Source organism: Cryptomeria japonica, chromosome 8 (assembly GCF_030272615.1).
Source record: "Cryptomeria japonica chromosome 8, Sugi_1.0, whole genome shotgun sequence".
NCBI lineage: Eukaryota > Viridiplantae > Streptophyta > Pinopsida > Cupressales > Cupressaceae > Cryptomeria > Cryptomeria japonica.
Genome location: NC_081412.1, coordinates 598,799,023 through 598,822,228, shown reverse-complemented (window position 1 = coordinate 598,822,228; position 23,206 = coordinate 598,799,023). Strand labels below are relative to the sequence as shown.

Genomic DNA, 23,206 nt, shown 5'->3' with positions numbered 1-23,206 from the left:
GCTCAGGCTTAAAGACATCATCCAATTGTAAATAGAATCAGCATACAGTTGTAAATAGAGTGAAATTTTAATTTACCCCTACATAATACAATAGACAGTAAATCTTCCTTATACTGAAATGTGTGTGTGTGTGTGTGTGTGTGTGTGTGTGTGTGTGTGTGTGTGTGTGTGTGTGTGTGTGAGAGAGAGAGAGAGAGAGACTGTGTATTCATTGTAAATTAATAAATCATGAATGCCAATTTGTGATGGGCATACTTGAAAATTACCTTTTATCTTGATTACCTATTTTCGAAATCTTGCTATCATTTTTACATAGACTCCAAATGACAAAGGATTGTGTGATCTTTTAAGTTATAAAGCTTTACTAATTGATTCTTTTTCATTAATTGTATGCAATAAATGGTTTGAGTGTGGTTTTTTCACAATTTAAAACTGACCATTCATTGTTAACTCACAAATTGAATACATAGGATCCTCTTTTAAGTTCTAGAGATTGGATTTCAAAATAAGCAATAACAACGATTTCAAAAAAATGACAAATTAAGCAATAACAGACAGTGTTGGGGCAAATTAAGCAATAACAACGATTTCAAAAAAATGAAGTGGACTTTCCCTCATCAATAGTCTAATAATAAATATATCACAAAATTTCATAATTCTAAAGTTAAGAAAGTTGCAGACCTCCTGATCGATATATACCATTACAAAAACATTGATTCAACAATATCAAGAAAACCAAAGTGGGTTTAGCCTAATTCATATTAGGCATATTATAACACTTAATATCTGCAGAATTAAGAGTGTTACAGAATCTAGAATTATGTTTCCTTCTGTTTTTTCACAATAGAGAAGAATAAGATAAAGAAAAAGAATGAAATCGAATTTAAGCTTAAGTGCTTTCATTGCTGATCTAAAAGGGTGGCATGGATAGAAGAACTAAAGAAAAGGAAGGGAGTGGAGTTGAAGCTAGAATATTACTTCACCTAATTATCATGAATAGTTTCCTAAAGTTACTACATCTCTAAAATATGATATTTCAAAGTGTTGGTATGCAAACTAAGGAACAACCTGACATATGACATGATCACTCTTAGAGATGACAAGAGACACAAGATGATGAGAGTTGGGAATTCGTCATTGAAGATGCACAATGACCTACATATAAGAAAATCGAAGATGTATGTCCCTGCCGCACCAAAGAGCCTCTTGTCACTTATAAGATTTTTGATATAAGGATATTAATACAATTTAACGTTTGGTATGTGTTCTAAATGATTTGAAAGTAGTGTCATTTGAAGATGCACAATGACCTACATATAAGAAAATCAAAGATGTATGTCCCTGCCGCACCAAAGAGCCTCTTGTCACTTATAAGATTTTTGATATAAGGATATTAATACAATTTAACGTTTGGTATGTGTTCTAAATGATTTGAAAGTAGTGTCATTTGCAAGGTGATTAGAGATGGTAATCCACCAAAAGAGGTATTGAGAATAACAAAAAATGAAAACCGCAAGCTTGGTGTCACACATTGACAAGGGAGTATTAGTAGGAAGAGGTCAACTTCAAGTTGTGTTGAATTGTGACAGCTGGATGCTACCAAGAAGCAAATTGAAGGTTTGGAAGAAAGGATCCAATGTACTGCAGTCTGATTCAGAAATATGTGGGTAAATTCCAGAGTGCTAGACACAGAATAAATAAATAACCATATTTTTAGGACTTTTTCTTTAATTAGAGGTAGTATATTGAATCGCAAGTTCTGAACAAATATGTCAGCTATAAATTAGTGAATTTGGAAAGACTCTTCCACCCAATTTTTCTACATGAGTATTTAACTTCTTTATTTTTATCTTGCACAGTTTATATCTGGTTTCAGTTCTATTCTAAAAGAGGTCTCTTCAGTTTCCATACAGGCTGATGATTTTCTTATAAAAAAAACAATCAAATTTTTGGTGGGTGTTAGTGCAATATCTTTCATTACTTTGGATATGTTTATCTTAAGTATGATATTGCACGTTTATTCTTGAGCTAGAGAGGCCATTGGCATAAGGAGGAGGCAGGGAATTCCAACAACCACAAATAAGCTAGGCATTTAGTTAAAAACAAGATCAGTCATCAGAAGAAGATTCTAGACAACCATCGAAAGTTACAGATATTCTTAGGATTCCAGTAATGGAATCTAAGTAATTCTTTCTCCAAATAATATTGGTTGCAACCTTAGTAATTGGGTGCCCTTTTTTTCTGTTATGAGTCGTAGCAAGAAGTTGAAATTGTGAATGTTTCTGTCAAGCAAAATATCCAAAATAAAATCCAACAAATTATCTACCTCTTGTATTGGATCTGCTCCAATCACTGCCTGAAATTCATAATAACTGGGGATTTCAATACCATTAAGAACACTAAGGACAAAGGAGGAGGATCACGAGTCAACGACGGATGTGCCATTTCCTTGATAGTTCTGATAGAAAACTTGTGGATTATAGACAGTAGAAACTAAGGGCAGAAACACATAACAGAAAAATTAGATTTTGTGATTATCTCTGCAGATTGGATAAGGCACGAAAGAATGATTAGAGCCAAAATCAATGATTACATGTTATTAGATCACTAACCTATACTTTCCAACATCATTTCTGATAACAGACACAAAAAGACAGTTCAGACTCAAAATGGCATGGCTCACTCAGTATGGCACACTGACTCCATCCTTGGAAGTTATTATAGCTGGGGATTTCACCGCCACTAAGACTAGGACCGAAAAATAGGGAGGATCATGAAACTACTAACAGCCATAATTTTAGGGATGTTAATTTGTTCAGGTAAATGCATAGATGATTATTTGGCTAAAACTACAAAGATAACTTCAAGTGGACCGTCCACAGCTAAACCTCTAAAAAGGTCCTATTTTACTAACACGGTGATACTTTCCATAATAACATTTTACGGCACTGAAACTTATATGATGATACCCTAAGATCATGCATTCTTACAACTACCAAAAAGTACAGAGTTACATCAGATTAACCAAAACCAATCCTCTTCCAAGAATCTATTTACAATAATTAATACATTTAAATTCTAGACATGTGTTCGCTCTAGACTAAGCCCACTTAGATGAATGTATTTAAATCCTATATCTATATACATATTCTTACTCTGTTTTTTTAAATTTCAGGTAAAGGAAACATAAATATAAAAATTCATCTAAGGCAGAGGAGGGAAAAAGAAAAAGCAAATTCAACAGATTTTGAATGTATTTATATGAATACTATTTTACAAATGAAATAAGAGCTATAGCTGGAGATCATTGGAGATCATTAAGCATGGGTATCAAATGACACTCTCTTAGACGTTGAAACCTTTTTGAGTGAAACTCCACAGGAAAATCTATGTCAGAGAGAAATCCCTTACAAAAATCCCATCAAGTGGGTGAAGAGGGACTAGTATGAAACACAGAGCAACTTACAAATTAAGCAAATAATTTACCTTATTGTATAAAGGTGAAACTGAAAGTATCAACCATAACAATGTTTTTTTTATAAACATTTCTTCAAAGCCATTGGCCCATGCTCCACTACAGTGGAGCTGCATAAAACTTAATAGCCTTGAAATAATCCCTCATAACAGTTGACCCAAGCTCCACTTCCCTGAAGTTGAATGAATCTGGAGAAATAAGCATGGTAGAATATTTTCTTTCAAAAATTTAGTCCTAAATTACAAACTTTGCAATTCAAATACAAAATTTTAAAATAATTTTAAATCAATTAGATAAATTGTACTAAAACAAGTAATTGAAAATGAAAGATGCTCCATCAAGATTCTCAAGAGTTATCCCATATCTAGTTGCATGATTTCACAAAAAATAACTTCAACAAATAAACAATCAATTTATTTTGAGAATTAATTCCAAAACAGTTTTTTATTTTTTATAATTGTTCTTACCATCTTGTTCAGTCTTTCCAATTCCATCCATTCTAATTGAAAATTTCACAGAAAAGTCTCCATAAGACTTGTGAAACACATTTGAAATATCTGTCAATTCAACCACAAAACAACATACTTACTATAAATAACAAATCTGTAACATTCTGTTTTCTAATGAAAATAAAATCCCTTAAATATCATTTTCTTTTCTTTAGCACTAGTTGATGTTATCTACCTGATAATTTTACTATTACTGAAAGTTGTACAAAACAATAACTACTGCTACAGAATTGGTTAGAGAAAGTTGATTGCTTTTTAATAAACGATAAAGCAAACTCTTGTTTATCAAAAAAGAGGAAAAATAAAAAATTAAGAAACATAGATAGACAAAATATTTAAACTATTGAACCATTTAAAATAACCCTAAAAACCTTGCAAATGTTCCAACTAAATATCAAACAGATTTAGGGTTAGGGTTATAATTATTGAATTAATACAGCTCAAATGATAAAAAGTTATCCTATTCTTTTTGAAATACTTTTCAAACGGTTGAACCTTTTAATATTTAAGGAAAGAACCCTAAAACCGTTCCCCAATCTCCGAGCACAGAAAATAACGTACCTGGATTCATAATCTTCCTTACACTCGTCGTAGGGCTGTTGCCTCTGTTCATAATCTAAGAACGTCATTCTTACTATCTCCCTCATATTACATCCAATCTACTTTCTGTAACCACACTTTCAACTCGTTCAAGGAGTTGCAGTGGGTAATTTTGACGATTTCCGGTCTTGGGCAGTTTGACGTGATTAAACAGAACCCATCCAAGCATTAAATATATTGTCTGGCTTTAGTGGGAGCGTGGCAGGATAACAAGGATTGAATCCATGCAGATGAACGCTTGTGTATGTTGTTGGGCCATTGTCTTACACGTATTAATTTTATTGAAAATAACCACTTACCAGCCCAATGCATCCAAGATCATGGATAATGACAGTGGTCACCGTTGTCACTGGTTGGCAATGAAAAGGAATTCTCTTAAGATATTATTTTTATTATTTTCAAAATGTGAGCTTTTTATTTTTGTAGTTGTTCTGTCATTTAGTTAAGAGTTGATTGAAGTAAATTATCAGGTAGAACTAATCATCTTTAAAATTATATCAAAGAATATATATTTTGTTGTGCACTTTGAATTTGTAAATTATTTTTGTAATAGTTAATTGTGAATTGATATTTGCAAATATCTTTGGTAAAAATTTGAGGTAGAGAAATATTGTGAATCCATTGAAGCAAGTCTGACAGGGTAAGAGAATTTTTGCATCACCTCTCGGCTTCTCTTCTATAGGTGATCTTCTTCTGGGTGGCCAGTGGGTGGCAATATTTTTTGCTTCATGGTGGCTGGTCAGCTTTTGATGCTATGCTCCCTTAACTCTTGTTTTTGATATTGTTGGTTTTCTAAGATTTTCTCTTGTGATTCTTGTGGAGTTATTTTTTATCCTCCAATTCCTTTTTTTCAGAATAGTATACTTTTAAATTATTAATGGAAATGCCCAATTCATAAAAAAAATTATGAATTTTTGTAATAGCCAAATGTCTTTAAAACTTAAGCTATTTTAGTAACTTCTAATAAGAAGATTTGGACCCTTTTTACTTAATGTTTAAAAAAATTTAAAGCATTTTTTTCTAAATAATTCTAACAATTAAGCAACAAAGTGACACATTTGTTAATAAATCAAATTAGACAATATACAATAAGAAAGAAATTTTATCTATATTGATTTAATTTTCAACTATGTCTTGTTGTCTATTGGCATTTCCAAGTGTAGGCTATATGTATTTCTTTGAATAGACAAAAAAAATTAACAAACATCATTCAAGCCTTCCAAAACGTAGTATAATTTTAAAAATAGAAAAAACAAGGCAAGAGCTAACTAGGACAACAATACACGTGAGAAACATCACTTTATGAGGTTCCAATTTACCTTGAGGGAGTCCAAAGCATCCCCCAAGCCTCTCCATCATCATTGTGTGATGCTCATTGCCTCAATAACCTCTTTTTTCTTTGTTTTTTATTCATCATATTGTTCGTAATCTCAACAACAATATTGAGGCTATATTCAATTTTTCTAAACATTTCATTAACTTTTAGTTCCAACTTGTCCTCACTTCAATTGCACCTTTTTTTAAGTATGTCAACTTGATTCTTCAAGGAGAGAACCTCCAATTCAAGTGCTATTTTCTTTCTTTCTAATTAGGTGGTGACCAATGTCTTGATTATCTATCATCTCCCTATCCTTATTCATAACCCTATTATAATTTTTGTCTTGCTCCTCTTCAATTCTTTCATGTTTACCATTGTCAACATATTCTTTACTTACAACATTCTCCTCCTAATCCTCGTCTCCATTTGTTTAATCATCCTCCTCTCCATCCTAACTATCAACAATTTCCACCTTATCTAGGATTTTGTTAGCACTAGATGTTCTAATGATTCTCGTCAATCTTCAACCACTCAAATGCCAAAGTTACTTATCTTTTCTATATATTTCACATCATCCTCTCTATTGTCTAGAATAATTTGAGGTTCAAAGCTTTTTTGGTCCCTTTTCAGTTTCTTTGAATGAGATGTAACTTTTGACAATTGGGTTTTTCTCCTATTAGGAATAACCTTGAGTAGTTAAACATGAAAATGAGGAACATTTGACAACATGTGGAGATTCAACCCAACAATATGGTCAAGTGAATTATTTTTATCTTCTCTATTTTTTTTTAATCTTGGCTGAGAGTGACTAACCTTGAATGAGAGGGGAAGGTTGGGGCATAATAGGCAATTGGAATTTAAAGATGGTGATAATAAAACGCTAGTGGGACAAAGGTAGGAGCATAATTGCCAATTGTAATTTAAATATTATCATAATAAAACCTTGGTGGAGATGAGGATTGGCACTATTGTCAACACAACACAACACAATTTTTAATTGACAAGAGCGTGTAGAAGGGGAAGCTAATAAGTTCACAATTTATCATGTGGTTAAGTAGGGGAAATGGTATGTGTGAACTATAGTAAACCTCCCTTATAAGTTATTTGTTTTTATTACATAGAAACTAACATGATTCCAAGGAGGAGGCAACTTGGTCCTATTGTAGTCATTTTGATGTCTTTATATATTTTCTATTTCCTTGGAGAAGTTTTCAACAAATTATTTGTAATATTTATTCCTCCTTCTAGGATCATCCCACATAAGAGGGTTACTTTTTTGGTCATGGAGAAACTTTCAAGCTGAAAAAGAAAAAAATTAAGCACCTTCAAACGAAGAGTACCCTTCATTCCAAGGGTTTTTTATGTTCACCAAAACACCCACCTTCAAATGAGCATGCATAAGTTAAGTGATTCATTTGAAGCCCTTTTTGGCCTATTTAAATATAGTTTTAAGGGGCTCAATTTAAACCCCCCTTCAATCAAAAGGGTTTTGTTAATTTCAACCCACTTATTTTGCAATTGCATGTCCCCCTCCATTTGCACTTTTTAACAGATTTTTGGCTTTCAATGCCTAAGTTGAAGATCAAAATGGAATCAACTTTACAAGCCCAATTGCAAGATCATATTCCTTAAAATGAGCTTTCTAACAAGTATAGTTTGACCAATTTGTTTTTGAAAAATATTTGTGCAAATGGTATTGATGTTCTTGAAGAAACAAAAAAAAAGAATTCTAATACACAAAAAGAGTTACATTCCTAATAGTACACCTTTGTCTAAATCGCAATTGGTTTGACTTCAAAACTTAATTTAAACATAAAAATCAATAAAATATTATGAAAGCAAAACCAAATAAACACCCTTGATATTGTAGTCACAAATCTAAATAATAAAAAAAAATAGAATTTAATCCTTCATAGAGAAAATTTTATGTGATTTATAGTACAAATAGCTATTTAAAAATGGTGTTTATTGTCAAAATTTAGTTATCAAAAGAGATGGTAATATAATATAATATAATATAATATTATTATCCCAGTATTTTATTTTATTATTATAATTACATATTACCCTATACATAAACAATATATTATTAATTTTGTAAATTTAAAAAATCATGTACAAATATTTATATGCATTTCATTCAATTTTATTTCCTTATGTCCACATGTTTGACATGCAAACAAGAGCATATGTTTTTTTTATGTGAGATGATTTTGTATTAAATTGTGTTATATCATGGAGTTAAATCTATCTTCTAAATAAAGATATTTAACATTCAAAATAATGTTTGAATCATTTTTCTTTAAATATGTTTTTATGTGAGATGATTTTGTATTAAATTGTGTTATATCACAGAGTTAAATTTCTCTTCTAAATAAAGATATTTAATATTCAAAATAATGTTTAAATCATTTTTCTTTAAATATTTTTTTATTAAAAAAATAGAATATCGAATATCTAACATTAAATGTCGTATTCACATTTATTTACAATTTATGAAGATAATTAACTTGAGAAATTGATTACATTGAATACATTCATCATTCGTTGTTGAGATGTCTTCTTTGTTGTTAATGCATGATGACATTGTGCGATTTAATCAAAATATAAGTTGAAGAGTTTTAAATATATGCATTTTATTTAATTGAACATTTTCTAATTAAAATTATTTAAGTAAAACTAGTTCAATTGAGGAGTAGAGTGAAATTGATGTTGGCCTTAGTTATATGTTCTTCCATTTTTTATATTGACTTCTTGTGTCATGCTCCAAGGAAACCTCATGATGCATTAAATATACAAGTATAATGATCCACCTCATAATAGAGTCAACTATATGTCAACCAACTCTTCACGTGCAAAATTCCAAACACTTGGAACACCAACTTAGCTAAGTCAACTCACTTCTAGGGGATTCCCTCATATCACTACCTTAGCAATGCATCCAAGACTAAGTCAATAAATCATGCCCCACTGGGAGATAACCAGATCAACCTCCAACACTAAACCAACACATCTATGTTCATTTTAAAACACCAATTGAAATGTTCTTATGATAACATCATAATACATCAAGAATAGACAAGCAAAAGATATCATACTTCGTGCCCGATTCTAGCATCAGTACATAATACCAATGTACATATCTAATAATAATACTTACATCCATCTCCAATTAGAGTGCTTCAATACATACATGATCAATGATACAAATGATTATACCATACAAGAAGAGAAGAGAATGTGAAGGACTCAATGTTGAGGAAGAAGGTAAAACCCATCAAGCTAGTCATGAACCTACTCCTCTTATCTACAATAGGGTTTGGCAATGCCACCCAACCATGTGGTACCCCCAAGTCAAACCCACAATGCATGTGGAGATAGTCGCACAACCCAAACACTCATATAAGAATATAAGGAATAGTAATGGGCTTACACGAGAGCTAAACACATGGAAAAATTGCTTAACATAACACATCAACCCAATAAGATTCCATAAAGCCACAACAAGATGAAAGTGTGAACAATGAAGCACTCACACTATGGAGAAACAATCAAGTAAGAGAAGGTGTTTGATCAACAATAAGTTAAATACCAAAATAACAAGGAATCATCCTCATTCAACAACAATAAGTGCAAGGAGGTTCCCATAAGAGCAACATCAAATAGCCATAAGACATATATCACAATGAGATAACAAAAAGATCAAGCAACAATAAGTCCATAGGTTGTTACTCAACTATCAAGACCTAGATAACACAGTGCTAAGTGCAGGGAGTGCCATCATGTGTGCTTGAAGGGATGGCACCACATGGAACCAAGTAGTTCTCTCATATGAATAGGAGACTCAATCATACTAGATCAATGCCTTCCCAATACATCCTTAGCCTTGTACTAGCACTCAAGGAATGCAAGGGCCATCCAATTATCTTTCATTTACGTTTAATCCCAACCCAAGTTTTGATTATGTTATGACTTGTCTTACTCTCACATTCCATTGAGTTACCCTAATAGCCACTTTGTTCCCCAACCCCAAATGAGATCCTCTCCCATGACCCACTATAGGACGTAGTCCTAAGCTCATCCAATTTAATCAAATGAGGAGTCAAAATTAACATAATGTGATGATTCATTGTACTATGTGTAGCATTTGAGATTATAATTAACAGTTGAGAAAACTCATCTAAAGGGGCCCACTTGGTGAGGAATTTGTGTATTTTCTTTTTCTACATTTACTTTTCAGTTACTTTTATTTTATTTTTTTGGTAGTTTTAGTAGTTGAATTTTCAAATAGTTTTTGTTAGTTAGAAGTATTGTTATTTTAGGATCAGTTTTAGTGGAGTCCTTTTGTCATAGAATGCAGTTAGAGTACTTTCCTTATAATGTTCATTTCACCACTTCAATTGTTTAAAGTTAAGATAGCATAATTCCTAAAAGCTTTTAGTGCACAAATAGTTCTATCCCATTTCAAGCTATGCATTTCTTGGTCTGATAAGATATCATGTCACTAAGTTGATACCTTACGAGCCATCTGTCTACAAACTTTGTCCTCATGATAAAGATAGGATAAAGATATCATGTCACTAAGTTGAGTGTCATGCCCAGTTATCTGCTAACTGTTTAAGGCCAACAAAAATACTGAAGGTAAAAAGGCCACGCCATGCTCTAAAACAACTAAACGCTAAAAATGCTACATCATGCATTTAATATTATTATTTCACTGTCATCTCCCACCTGTGCGGCAATGGGTCCTCTGGCCTGCAGGCCCAAAACGGAAACCCTACGAGCCATCTGTCTACAAACTTTGTCCTCATGACAAAACCCTACCAAAGATACCGTTCTACACTTCCACGTTGCATGGGCAGAACCCTAAATGCCAGCTGTGTGCAGTGCATGCTAACCGAGATCTTGATTTTGCCCCCTTCCTCTGTATCTAAGCATTCTCTTGCATTGGCTCTACAGTGCCTCCCCGTCTGCCATCTATAGTTTGCCAACACTCCCACCTTGCAGACAATGGTTAAATCCCTATCACATATATCTCTGCCAAATTGGGAATTAGACTTAGCATAGTCTTGACTTAGCACAAAGCAAGCCACACTATTGGCCGCCCAAACATATGATTGTAACCGTTTAATGCAAAGCCTCACCAATAGTTTTTTGCGAGCTAATAAAAATCAGAATAATTTTCACAATTATAATTACAAGAATAAGGAAAACAATCATAGATTAAAAAACAACAAAACGGAGCCACAGATTTTTGATATAAATATCATTGGAAGCATTGGAAGAAACTAACCTTTAGATTTTGGACGACACTGGTAGCTAGAAAAATTAAGTGAAGTTTGTCTAATAATATTATGAAGCTCGCTAAAGAATTTTTATTAATTGAAATCAAACTAACGAAAACAAATCCTCCTCCACCTACTGTTTCAATATATTTATCTTAGGAAAGAGGAGACACTGATTACTGTAAACATTGATAGTCTGTAAGCAATGCAAGTTTACCTTTGACACAACCATATCTATAGTCCACCTAATCCATTCAGCCAATACCTATTCAATTATAACATTGGTCATTTTTTGTAGGAGCTCAAAATCAAGTACCAATAAATAAACTACCAACTACAACTTAAAGATGGAGAATATACATTTGATGCAGCTACTCTAAGATATTTTCTACAAACATCAAACTAAATTATATGCATTTCAGATTGTACAATTCCTCAACTATATCAACTAAGACACTTCCTTCTTTGTACAGGTTATAGTGCCAAGCAACCACGCTGATGTCTGTGCCATTCTGCAACAAATCCTTACATTAACAAGAACACCACTTCACGTGTTGAAGAATGGTGTACGCAACGGTGGAAGAGGAATAAGTTTCATAAAATCAACTTTGTCCACTTTCATTGATGAAATCAATGATGAATGTACCAAAGCTTTTTTGTAAACACTTGCTTCATCCAACATTCAGGTAAGAACAAAAGAATTCAATGTTCAAAACACAACTATTACCATTTAGTAGATTCCAAAACCTTTTTAACACCTCTACTAAAATCTTTGTTCCAATGGCAGGTCACTGGAACACTAAAAATAAAAAATGTCTAAAAACCACCATATAAACCACTTTATAACTTTGTGGTGTGTGGTGTGCCACCAAATAGTTCCCTTGACTCACACATCAACCAACAACTCTACACAATGCATCACATGCGGAACAACCACAGCCTTCACAAACCAGCCTTTCATGCGCTGCACACTTGAAACTGTACATGGCATTGTTGACTGCAACTTGCACACCAAACTCTAGAAAGAACTTTTTTATGCTTGCAAAAATACTATTTGAAAATTATTAAAAAAATGTCCACAGTTGTCTATCTCATACACAAATTTGAAATGTATGAAACATTCACACTTGCCATGAACAAGTCCATCATCGTCAACAATATGTTGCCTCTGAATTAATTGTTGTGTAAATTGTAGAATGTATGAAAGGCGGTTGCCATCTGCAGGAAGATTCAGCTTAATCAAATGCTTTTGCACAAAGTAATGTAAAGTATATCTCAATTTACGTTCTCTATACTTTCTATATTTGATAAGAGATACTAGAATAATGCTACCAAAAATGTCAACTGCATTATAGCAAAGCCGAGGGTAACTATGAGAAAACACTTTATGGGTGCATTGTGTTCCACCAAGCTTATCCTAGATATAGTAAAATCACAATTGCTATCACAGTCTTGCAATGGTAGTAAGTCCGTGCACCTTCTTGCGAACCACGTAACTCTGGTTGTCACTGACACTGCTATGTGTTTGTTCTATTCATTCTATTTTCTTTTCTTGATTTTTGTTCTGGTATTTTTGTTTTAAATTACCAAACAATACATGCATAAGCAAAGATTCACATTCGTAAGAGTGAGCTCAAGTAGTGCGCATTGATGGTACAATAAGGGAAAAATTAAAGAGGGCATCTAACATTAGGGACCCTTTTAAAATGTCAATTGGTGTAAAATGTATTCCACATTACTATTACTAACAGTATGGTTAAGGATCAGCTGAAAAATGATCAGATACACAACCATTCACAGTGCCAGTCATTGTACGAAGCCAAAAAAAAATAAAAAAATCATCAACTCTATTGAATTTCCAAGTTATTGCATCTGCTGCTGCTCTCTGCTTCTTTCCCCATATTTCATAGGTTAAGTGATTCATCTTCTCAAAAAAGTAAGACTGCTTATCCTTGGTTAAGTTTAGATTGATTCAAATGTCAAAGGTTGAGTGGTCTTAATTTTGTTAATTTTGTTGGTTTTATGAATCCAGAAGTGAAGGCAAACATCATACTGAGCATAGACAGCTTCTTTAAATTTGATACTTAGTTCTGCTTGATTTCTTCAAAAACAGTAAGTGTTAAAAACTCCGATAACCTTGTCCTAAAATTTACAAGCTATAGATCAACTAAGGTATATAAATGCAACACATCTGATATTTTGCTATGGAATATTTTACCCTATGCCTAATGCTAATGTTCATTGTCACATGCTCTCATCTGTTTTCTGCAATTGGCACTTGCTCTCATCTCTACACGCTTCTGTATACAATCTGTTTTCTGCAATTAAATATGATGATCATAGAATATGGAGTGTGATCCACAAGTTGATATAAATAAATTGCACAAGATTTCCAAAACAGTGAACAAACAGAAGTGTCCTTAGCAGTTTGAGCAGAATAAAGTTGAATGAGCAAGGAAACCACAGTTTCCAACATTTAAAATTTAATAATGGAAGTTATTGGAAAATATCAGTCAAAATAATTCTCAACAAGATTAATGTCTGTGTACGGTTATGTTGCTCCAACTAATGGAAAACAACAGCTAAAAATATTGGGGAAACAATGGATTAAAACATAAATCTTAGAGCGTAAATCAAATGTCAAGAAGAAACTAGTTTTAAATTTGTAAATATTGCAGAAATATGAAACTCCGGACATTACCTTGAGAAACATGGATCTTATTAAAACATAAATCTGATGAGAAGTTAGAACAGAGCGTATATCAAATTTTAAAAGATGAAACTAGTTTTAAATGTGAAAATATTGCAGAAATATGCGACTCCTGCCATTACCTTGCTCTTCTGCTCCAGCATTGCTACAAATATTCAATTTTAAACAATATGCAGGACTCCAACAGCTGAATGGCAGCTCTTGTCTTATTGATAAACTATAATATTCGAGTTAATATTAATATAAAGACATGATAATTATGTTTATTTCAACATTCCAGTTTGGAACAGTATTTAGATTGAAATTAATATTGTTACTGCTAAAAGTATGAATATTAATATTTGTGGTATATGAAATGATGAGAATATTACGGTATATATTTATCTGCTTAAAAAGGGAAGTTGTAACTCTCTTATTTTTGTTTCAAGGGAATCAACGGCCAATTTGATATGTATAGACAGATGACATTTCACGACATTAAAGATAAAATCACAATAGAGGATATGTACCTCTTGGGATTAATAAGTATACGTGTTTATTTATTTAATACACTTAAAGCTAATTATAATTTATTTCGAATATATATAAAAATGTGTTTTTTTAAGGAGTGCTCGAATTATTTTAAAGCACCTCAATCTTAAGATCCTTGAATTATTATTGCCACCGAACTCTATTCTACGCTTGTTTACACTATATTAACTTTACTTCTTATCACCATATTGATATTAGCATACCTCATTAATACGAGTGTGATTATTATAATTTTTAATATTTTCTATTATATTAAATTGGGAAGGGTCCAATTTATTACAGTTCCAAATAAAAAATCATTAAAAAGATTTGGAAATCAAGCCCATCAAAAATCATAGATAGATGAAAACAAAAATTAAGTAATATATATATATATATATAATATTTAAAATAAAATCCAGAAATAACAAATTGAGAACAAAAAGCAATAAACAGAACATTAAAAACAGGGGCAATCAAAGAAATGTAGTGCAAATCTTCCAACATTTCATCTTTGAGCTCCTTTTTCTTCTACTTTCTTTTGAATCTATGACGGACATCTATATCAAGTTCAGGTTCTCAATTCTTTATTTCTAATGTTAACACTAAGGTGTAAATACAATTATTTAATTATATTTGTTTGAGGCATATATATATGTCCTTGTTTCCAGGATAGAGGCTATAAAGGGCTACCATAAACTCAGTATTGTTGTTTTACAAGGATTGTATAGGGTGTTAAGTGTTTTAAAATTATTTTAAAACATAAATAAAATCACATAAAACCATTAAGATACAAACGGGATTTTTCATGAAAAACTCTTTCTGATAAAAATGGCGACATAGAATAACTTTTATTAACAAAAATGAGAACCACCCAATGGACACCAACCTCAATTACATAAGTGAGCAGCAACTCTCAGAGATCATCAACTCTTCTCTCTTAGAAAATCACATAAACAAAAACAACTCCTTTCATGGAAAACAATTCAATCACTCACCTTCCAAAACTACACATGCTTACTCTGTTTGCTACTTCAGCCACCAATTCAAAAACACCATCAATCAGAATGCAAACTCCAATTGTAGAAGACCATAACTATCTTTACACCACAGCAAAACTCTATTCTTCTCACATATAGTTGAAGCACCCAGCTGTTATCAGAATAAATTAATGCTGCTCATCTCCAGAAATACACGTCCAACATTTCCAGAATGATTAATGTTGCTTTTGTTTTGTTTTTTTTGTGCAAAATGAGCTTTACATTATAATTCCGAATAGCAAAATCTCCTTTAATCTGCAGCACTAGGAGTTCAATGCGACCAAATATTGAAAATATTGTAATATGCTGCAGACCAAACTGCAAGTAGCATGTCAGAAAAATCTAAATTGCTCCGAACAATTGTACATGTACAAATTTGGCTATTCGTGCAAAGAACAAATGATGTGACTCACATGAATAAATTTGCAAATGCTGCTAATTGAAACTCCCATGAAGACACATGAGAGTAAATATTAGAATCATATTGTAGATTGCAAATCAAAGCATGTTCAATAGTGTCACATTTGATTGGATATTTTAAATCCTGGCAGTATGACAGAGTGTTTTGGTACATTATCAGATATATTACCACGACCAACCATAGATTCATCTATAGATTTCATTGACCTGAAGGTTTGAAAAGCCATCTCTGAATGAAGTTCTACACATGCCGTAGCCATCGCAGAACACTCAAAGTCGGAATCAACTTCAGCAACACGAAGAGCCCAATTGCGAATCCATTCCAGCCCTTTTGCAATTTGAGCATCACCTCCACTTAAAGATGCTGCTATAAATGATGGATGGAGAGATATCAATATGCGAGATGCTGCAAAAAGAGCCGATATTCTAACATATGCTTCTGGGTGATTAGAAATCTCCCGAGAACTCAGCATATCCAGAAGAACGGGAGCCAATACTGATGCTTCTGGATGCAATGCCACACACTCCATACAAACTCCAAGCATGTATATCAGTTTTCCAAGAACCACAAAGTCTCTTCCAAGGAGATCAACACCATGCCGCTTCTTATCATATCCACTCATGACTGGAAGCATGAAAGCTGCAGCATAGGAAGGGAATCTGTTTATTGACCATGTTTCAGACTTCTGAAGTTGCCTCTCCCTAAGTTGCATGGAATGGTGACCCCATCTCCTCGATTTCCCAAATTTTTTCTTTCCAGATATTGATGGAAGCTCTCTCTCATAACGACTAGACCAACTTAGCATTCCTTTTGAATCAGAAACTTTCCTCCAAGGACCAGCCCCAGGTGGTGATATTTTACTACTAGGTAAGTACCATGGGTTGCTGCCAGATTTAGTGGGCAGCTCGGTAATTGTAGATAAGCTGCCCCCCTCACTTAAATTTTCTCTTTTAAGATCTCTACTGTTAGAAAGCTCCTGTGCTGCATCTGCCATAACATCAAGTATCAAAAGCCGTTGACTGACATCAACATTTGGTGAGTACAGTTCCTTTGTAATGACCTCCACAGAGCTTAACGGACATGATACCAGCAATGCAACAAGAGAGCAATGTCTTTTTCCTTCTGCAGATTCCTCTTCTCCCTCAACAGTTACATCACTACATCGAACATGGACAAGTGCTCTAACAAGGTCAACAGCGACAATGCTAAGTTCATCTGGAACTGCTCTTACAAGCTTTTCAATGACCTCAAGTGCTCCCTCAACAGCATCTGGGTTGTCTGTCTTCCTCAATGAAGCCACACATTCACTTAAATGTGAGGGGAGTGTTTCTCTTTTCAAGTCAGATTCATCATCTGACATATCATAAGGCTGTAGAGAAGATTCACTCTGATTTTCGGACTCCACACTTTCATTGTCATCTTCATCAGTCCAGTCTTGTCTGTTTAAGGTCGCTAGGTCAATAACTTCATCAGGGTCATCCACCTTAAGTTCATTAGATTTCCTTCTATTACTTTTGATATCCAAGGAGTTTGTTCCTCTATTGTCCTCACTCAAGCTGGTTATCTTCTTGTTATCATTGCCACTATGAACACCAGCATTTTGATACTCCAGGATAGGTATCTTAGCATTATTGTCCTCACCAACTGGAGGATGAACAGCAATATTTGCCCTCTTTTTTCTTGTTCCAGCTACTCCAAATTCCCAATCAAGAATCTCTTCTGCACAGTTTTCATCATCCAGAAAGAGAGGGTTCTTTGCATCAATAACTTGAGAAAAAACCAAAGCCACACAACTTGCCATCTTACGCACTGGAGAAATTGGGCTTTCTAGCCTGCAACTAACTCCTTGAAGAAGTAAATGCAACAGCTCTCCAGATTGTCATGTCCCCATTGAGGAGTTATACGATCAGCATAATAAAGTTAATAATGCAATTATCCTAAACTAATACATTAAGTATATTGAAGGAGAACGGTCAACAAGAGACACGAGATGCGTCTCATCCTTGTGACCTTCCACACTAGCACAGGGTATATAGAGGCACAAGTATCACGTCAACAAGGGGGGAAGAAGATAGATCATTTTCAGGAATTATATACAGTGGCCTATTATTGTTATTCTTATCAAACGTAGCACAGTTGCAGAAAATATCATGTACGGACATTAATAGCATAATTATATCAGACATTGCTGTTAAAACATTACCATCCATAACATCTGTGTGTACTGTTTTTTACATCAGAAATAACAATTAACAATCTGAATTATATCTATTACAAAATCCAAGTGCAAGTATTCAATAGGAGTAAATTCCAAGACAGATTGGAAAGGGGACATTACAGTGGTATCAGAGCATAATCCTGTCAACCTGTGCAAAATAGTTAATGCAAAACTTTCGACGCAGAAGAAGTACGTCAGCCATGGCAGAACAGTTAGCAACTGAATTTAGAACATTCATGGAGCAAACTAATGAGAAGTTTGAGAAGACCAATCAACTAATCCAACAAGCTATTCAAAGTATTAACAAAAATAATCATGAGAGACCTATCTCAAATTCGGGAAGAGACACTCATTCAAACCATTCCGAGAATCAACATTCAACTCAAAGCTCCATCCTTAGACCTACTATGCCCTCATTCTTACCAAGAGAAGAGCCCATGATGGAAGTGGAGGAATCAATAATCGAAAACATTGATGAGATAGCAGTAATGTACGCAAGGCTTGACCCCGAAGTACAAGAGCGCATCCCTTTTAAAGAATATTACGAAGTTCGGAAACAAGCCAACCCGAATACGAGGAAGAGGCATGTTGACAAAGATCTCCAGGTTAGGTTGAGTAAAATGACATTACCATACTTTGATGGGACTGGAAAATCTTCAGCGCAATCGTGGGTTCAAAAATTGGATACATATTTGTCACTCAGCCCAATGACAGAAGATAATGCCATCAAATTTGCTACCCTTCATCTAACAGGGATAGCACATGATTGGTGGCACCATGGTCTTGTTACTCAAGATCACCGAAACATTACTACTTATGGTGAATTCACTCAAAGGCTCATCTTAAGATTTGATCAAAGACATCCGGAATGGTACTTCAAAGAACTAACGTTACTCACACAACAAGGGACAGTGGAAGATTATGCAAATGAATTTCAGAATTTGGCAGTCATGGTCCCCAACCTCTCTCAAGGAAGGCTCACCTATTTATTTGTAGAAGGGCTCAAAGACTCCATCAAGAAGATCGTCAATCCATTGGAGCCTCAAAATTTAAGTGAGGCAATACAAAAGGCCATCAAGGTTGAAGATAATTTCTCAAAGGAAAGAAGATGTTGAAGCACTCCAAAAGAAGAGTTGTACTCATATGTAAAATTTACACCATTGTATATTAATTGTAAATGGGCTCAATAAAGTCAGCACCTCTCTAGACATTAAGGCTCAAGGAAGCCAAAGATGGGCAGCTTGACTCAAGGAAGTGAGCACCCTAAGTAAGAATAAGGGCTCAAGGAAGCCAAATGTGGGCAGCTTGACTCAAGGAAGTCAGCACCCTAAGAATAAGGGCTCAAGGAAGCCAAAGATAGGTAGTTTGACTCAAGGAAGTCAACACCCTATGTAAGAATAAGGGCTCAAGGAAGCCAAATTTGGGCAGCTTGACTCAAGGAAGTCAGCACCCTAGGAATAAGGGCTCAAGGAAGCCAAATGTGGGTAGCTTGGCTCAAGGAAGTCAGTACCCCTAGTAAGATGACTCAAAGGAAGTCAATCCATTTTAGACCGAGATGGCTCAAGGAAGTCAGTCTCTCGAGATTGGGTAGAGATTGCTCAAGGAAGCCAATCTCTCACATATGGACAAGTTGGCTCAAAGAAGCCAGTCCCCCTTAAGTTGGGCAATGGCTCAAGAAAGCTAACCCCTCTAAGTTGCAATATATGCAATATAAATTAAGTAGTAATCTCGCTAATATTTATTATTACTTTGGTTTATATATATTAGTGTTACTAATCTATGTGCAGGTACATTCAAGAACAAGGAGACAAAGTATAATAAGACAAGGAGCAATTGCTTGGGGACAAGCAAATTCAAGAGGGGGAGATTTGTCATGTCCCCATTGAGGAGTTATACGATCAGCATAATAAAGTTAATAATGCAATTATCCTAAACTAATACATTAAGTATATTGAAGGAGAACGGTCAACAAGAGACACGAGATGCGTCTCATCCTTGTGACCTTCCACACTAGCACAGGGTATATAGAGGCACAAGTATCACGTCAACAAGGGGGGAAGAAGATAGATCATTTTCAGGAATTATATACAGTGGCCTATTATTGTTATTCTTATCAAACGTAGCACAGTTGCAGAAAATATCATGTACGGACATTAATAGCATAATTATATCAGACATTGCTGTTAAAACATTACCATCCATAACATCTGTGTGTACTGTTTTTTACATCAGAAATAACAATTAACAATCTGAATTATATCTATTACAAAATCCAAGTGCAAGTATTCAATAGGAGTAAATTCCAAGACAGATTGGAAAGGGGACATTACACAGATGATTCCAGTTCTTTTTTGGTCATTTTCTGCAGTGACATACCTATTGCTGCTGTAATATATGACTGTTGTTCCATGGAAGTCGATTGAATAAAGTCCCTTTTGGCCCATATTTGAACAAGATGTCTCACAATATTAAGTTGAATATTATTTGTGTCCTCTTGGGAATGCTCTTTTGATGCAGGTGAAGAACGGAAGACAGAAAATTGTAATATCCACCTCAAGCAAGAAATAGGAAACACCTTCCAAAGTAAAAATCTCTCAGTAAATAACGCCCCGATACTTGCTTGATTCATAAATATCTTGTCAAATAATGTCCGAATCATCCAATAAGCTTCTTTGTCATCAAGATTTAAAGCAGCCATATGTCGTAGTAAAGCTTCAGTCCATCTCTCCATTGCATAGGAATCTTTTATAGCTGTAGTGATAGCTTGCCAAAATGTCAGCCCACAACCTGTCTCAACTGATTCTGTTGAAGCATGCATCACATCTTCTGCATTTATGCATTTCCTAACATGTTGAAGAAGTGTCGGAATCATTTCAGATGCAACAATATCTGCATGCCCACGCCTACAAATCCTTGCAAAAGTTTCACCAATAAAGGTAAACACACCATCACCCATGACTATATTTGAAATTTCATTTTCAGACATTTGCTTATATCTTTCTTCTGCTGCAGCAAGTAGCTGAGTTGTGACCTGCTTGAAGAACTGGTGAGCAGATAACACCCTTGGGGCTTCCAATCTCACTTTATCAGGAATGGATGCTACCAATTGTGCCATTCTTGAGATCTCCATAACTGTAATTCCTTCCTTGTTCTCTTGTTGTGTTTTGAACTTAAACAAAGTGCTGAGATCTAGAGCCATCCTCTTTATCCCATCATTCTCGACAAAGCAAAGAGCCAAAATCCTTTCAGCATTGGAACTAACTGCATGGACATCAATCTCTTCATGGCTGGCATTACTGTGGTCATGAGGTAGACTAAGCATCAATGCTTGCAATGCATCACTTGCTGGTGCATATAGAAAAAACTTGTCAAACACTGACACACGAGCTGACAAGGGGAAGCAAGCTAACCAATTCGAAGCAACTTCGAAAAGTAACACTTTTGACAAAGTTGGAAATGCAACACCACTATAGAAGGAATGTCTGAAGGCTTCATGGGCAATATCTTTCCAGCTTTGAATCCCAACTGCCTGCTTTGCATTGTCTTGCACAATATAACCTGGTTGTTTTTGAACATTGAATAGCTTGGATGCCAAGGGCTGGAGTGCACATATAACTTCATTGACATGAGTTGCAGAGCCAACAGTGGTATCAAGCTGTTTAATATATTCCAGAATATCTGCTTCTAAATCCTTTGTATTTTTGCTTTCCATGGCTAAATAATGTCCCGATTCTTCACAAGTTCATCTTAATTGACCTTGTAAACTCCTGGGGTTTTCCAGTTCCCCTCACAAGCTCTCCACGAAGTAGAGCAATGTTATGCACATATGAATTTGATTTTCCATGCATATTTATACTCCATCTAGCTACCTAAATTCCAACCTGCAGCCGCTTTTAAGTCGTTTACTGGTTGGGCTCTTTGTTCAGGTTTTGGGGTGAAGATTCAAACCTGCCACATAGCGGTGACCATGTTGAGTTCAACTGCTTGTGATTTCAAGCTGCCATGCTTAAGGAATCTCCTTTTACTCTTGATAAACATTCAACCCAGAAGTGGGCGGTGGCACTTCATCTCTGATCCTGGAAATGGAGGCTACATTATTCGAATTACTCGATTTTAACTGCCCTTTTAGAAATGTTGAATGCCACGGATGTTGACGGTTGCTGAAAACATCCCTACGAAAAATCATAGAACCAGTATTTATGTTGCTTTTGTTACCAGACTTAAATCCTTAATTAAAAAAACTCTTTTATACTCCTAGACTAAGTATTGCCATCTCTATAACAATCTGCTACAAAACTATACATATTCACGTCAAAACAGAAAAAAAATTAATTATTTTTCTATATTCTTTTCGACTGTCTTGACCTCCCACACTTATCAACGCTATTCCCTGTATAATGTATATACTCCCCTCACATGATATACTCGACTGCAATTCCAATTTTCACAATCGACTGCAATTCCAATTTTCATAATGGTCACTACATCATCCTTACAACACGTCTCCAAAAAAGTCACATTTAAAAATAAATTAAAAAAAACTCCACAAGCAAACCAGCAAATTCTCTCACTAACAATAAACCAAAAAAAACACAGCCCACAAACTGTTTTTTAAAAAACGTTTTCTAGAAAAATAAGGGCTGCAAAGCAGCGAAGTTCCTACCAAAGTGTAGGAATGGATTTGCTTTTGTCTATGTTGTCTGTTATGTTTGTTTAAAAACATCATGAGAGTATTTTGTCTACAAATGACAGAGAAAGCCTATTATGTAATGTGGGTCTACAAAAAAGACTGTTGCATTCAGAGCTAAACTAAAGACATGAGACCTTCAAGCATTGAACTAAAAAGAAATAATGAATAACAAAGAACAGAAAATATCCTCCTTTGCGTTTGTCCAGAAATTGTCACGTTGGGTGGGTGGAAACAGGGTAAGGGTGATCAAATTTTAATGAAAGAGGAATTTTGTTGTTCTGAAAATGCATAATCACTGTCAATGCACCCAGAACGTTTTTAAACTAAAATTCATACCTAGCCACAATTGATATTTGTAGCAAGAATTGCTTCGAATGAGAAACAGTATTTCATGTCAGACAAAACAGGAAAATCCAAGGTTAACAAAAGT

The 23,206-nt window shown here is 34.4% G+C and overlaps 1 protein-coding gene across 1 annotated transcript; it reads right to left on the bottom strand.

Annotated features, from left to right (window-relative positions):
* Positions 1–15,777: 15,777 nt before the first annotated feature.
* LOC131857531 (uncharacterized) lies at positions 15,778–22,258 on the bottom strand. The gene is made up of 2 exons (XM_059210195.1): positions 20,459–22,258; positions 15,778–17,700 (listed from the first exon to the last, which is right to left on the bottom strand). The coding sequence occupies exons 1-2, from the start codon at positions 21,796–21,798 to the stop codon at positions 15,966–15,968; spliced, it is 3,075 nt and encodes a 1,024-aa protein (XP_059066178.1). The 5' UTR covers positions 21,799–22,258; the 3' UTR covers positions 15,778–15,965.
* Positions 22,259–23,206: the final 948 nt, after the last annotated feature.

What these genes read in the sequence shown, in the direction of transcription:
- LOC131857531 (XM_059210195.1), bottom strand. Translation starts at nt 21,798, where the DNA reads ATGGAAAGCAAAAATACAAAGGATTTAGAAGCAGATATTCTGGAATAT. An exon ending in ATTACAGCAGCAATAGGTAT is followed by an intron (nt 17,701 to 20,458) that starts GTCACTGCAGAA and finishes AGTTAGTTGCAG; the next exon opens with GCTAGAAAGCCCAATTTCTC.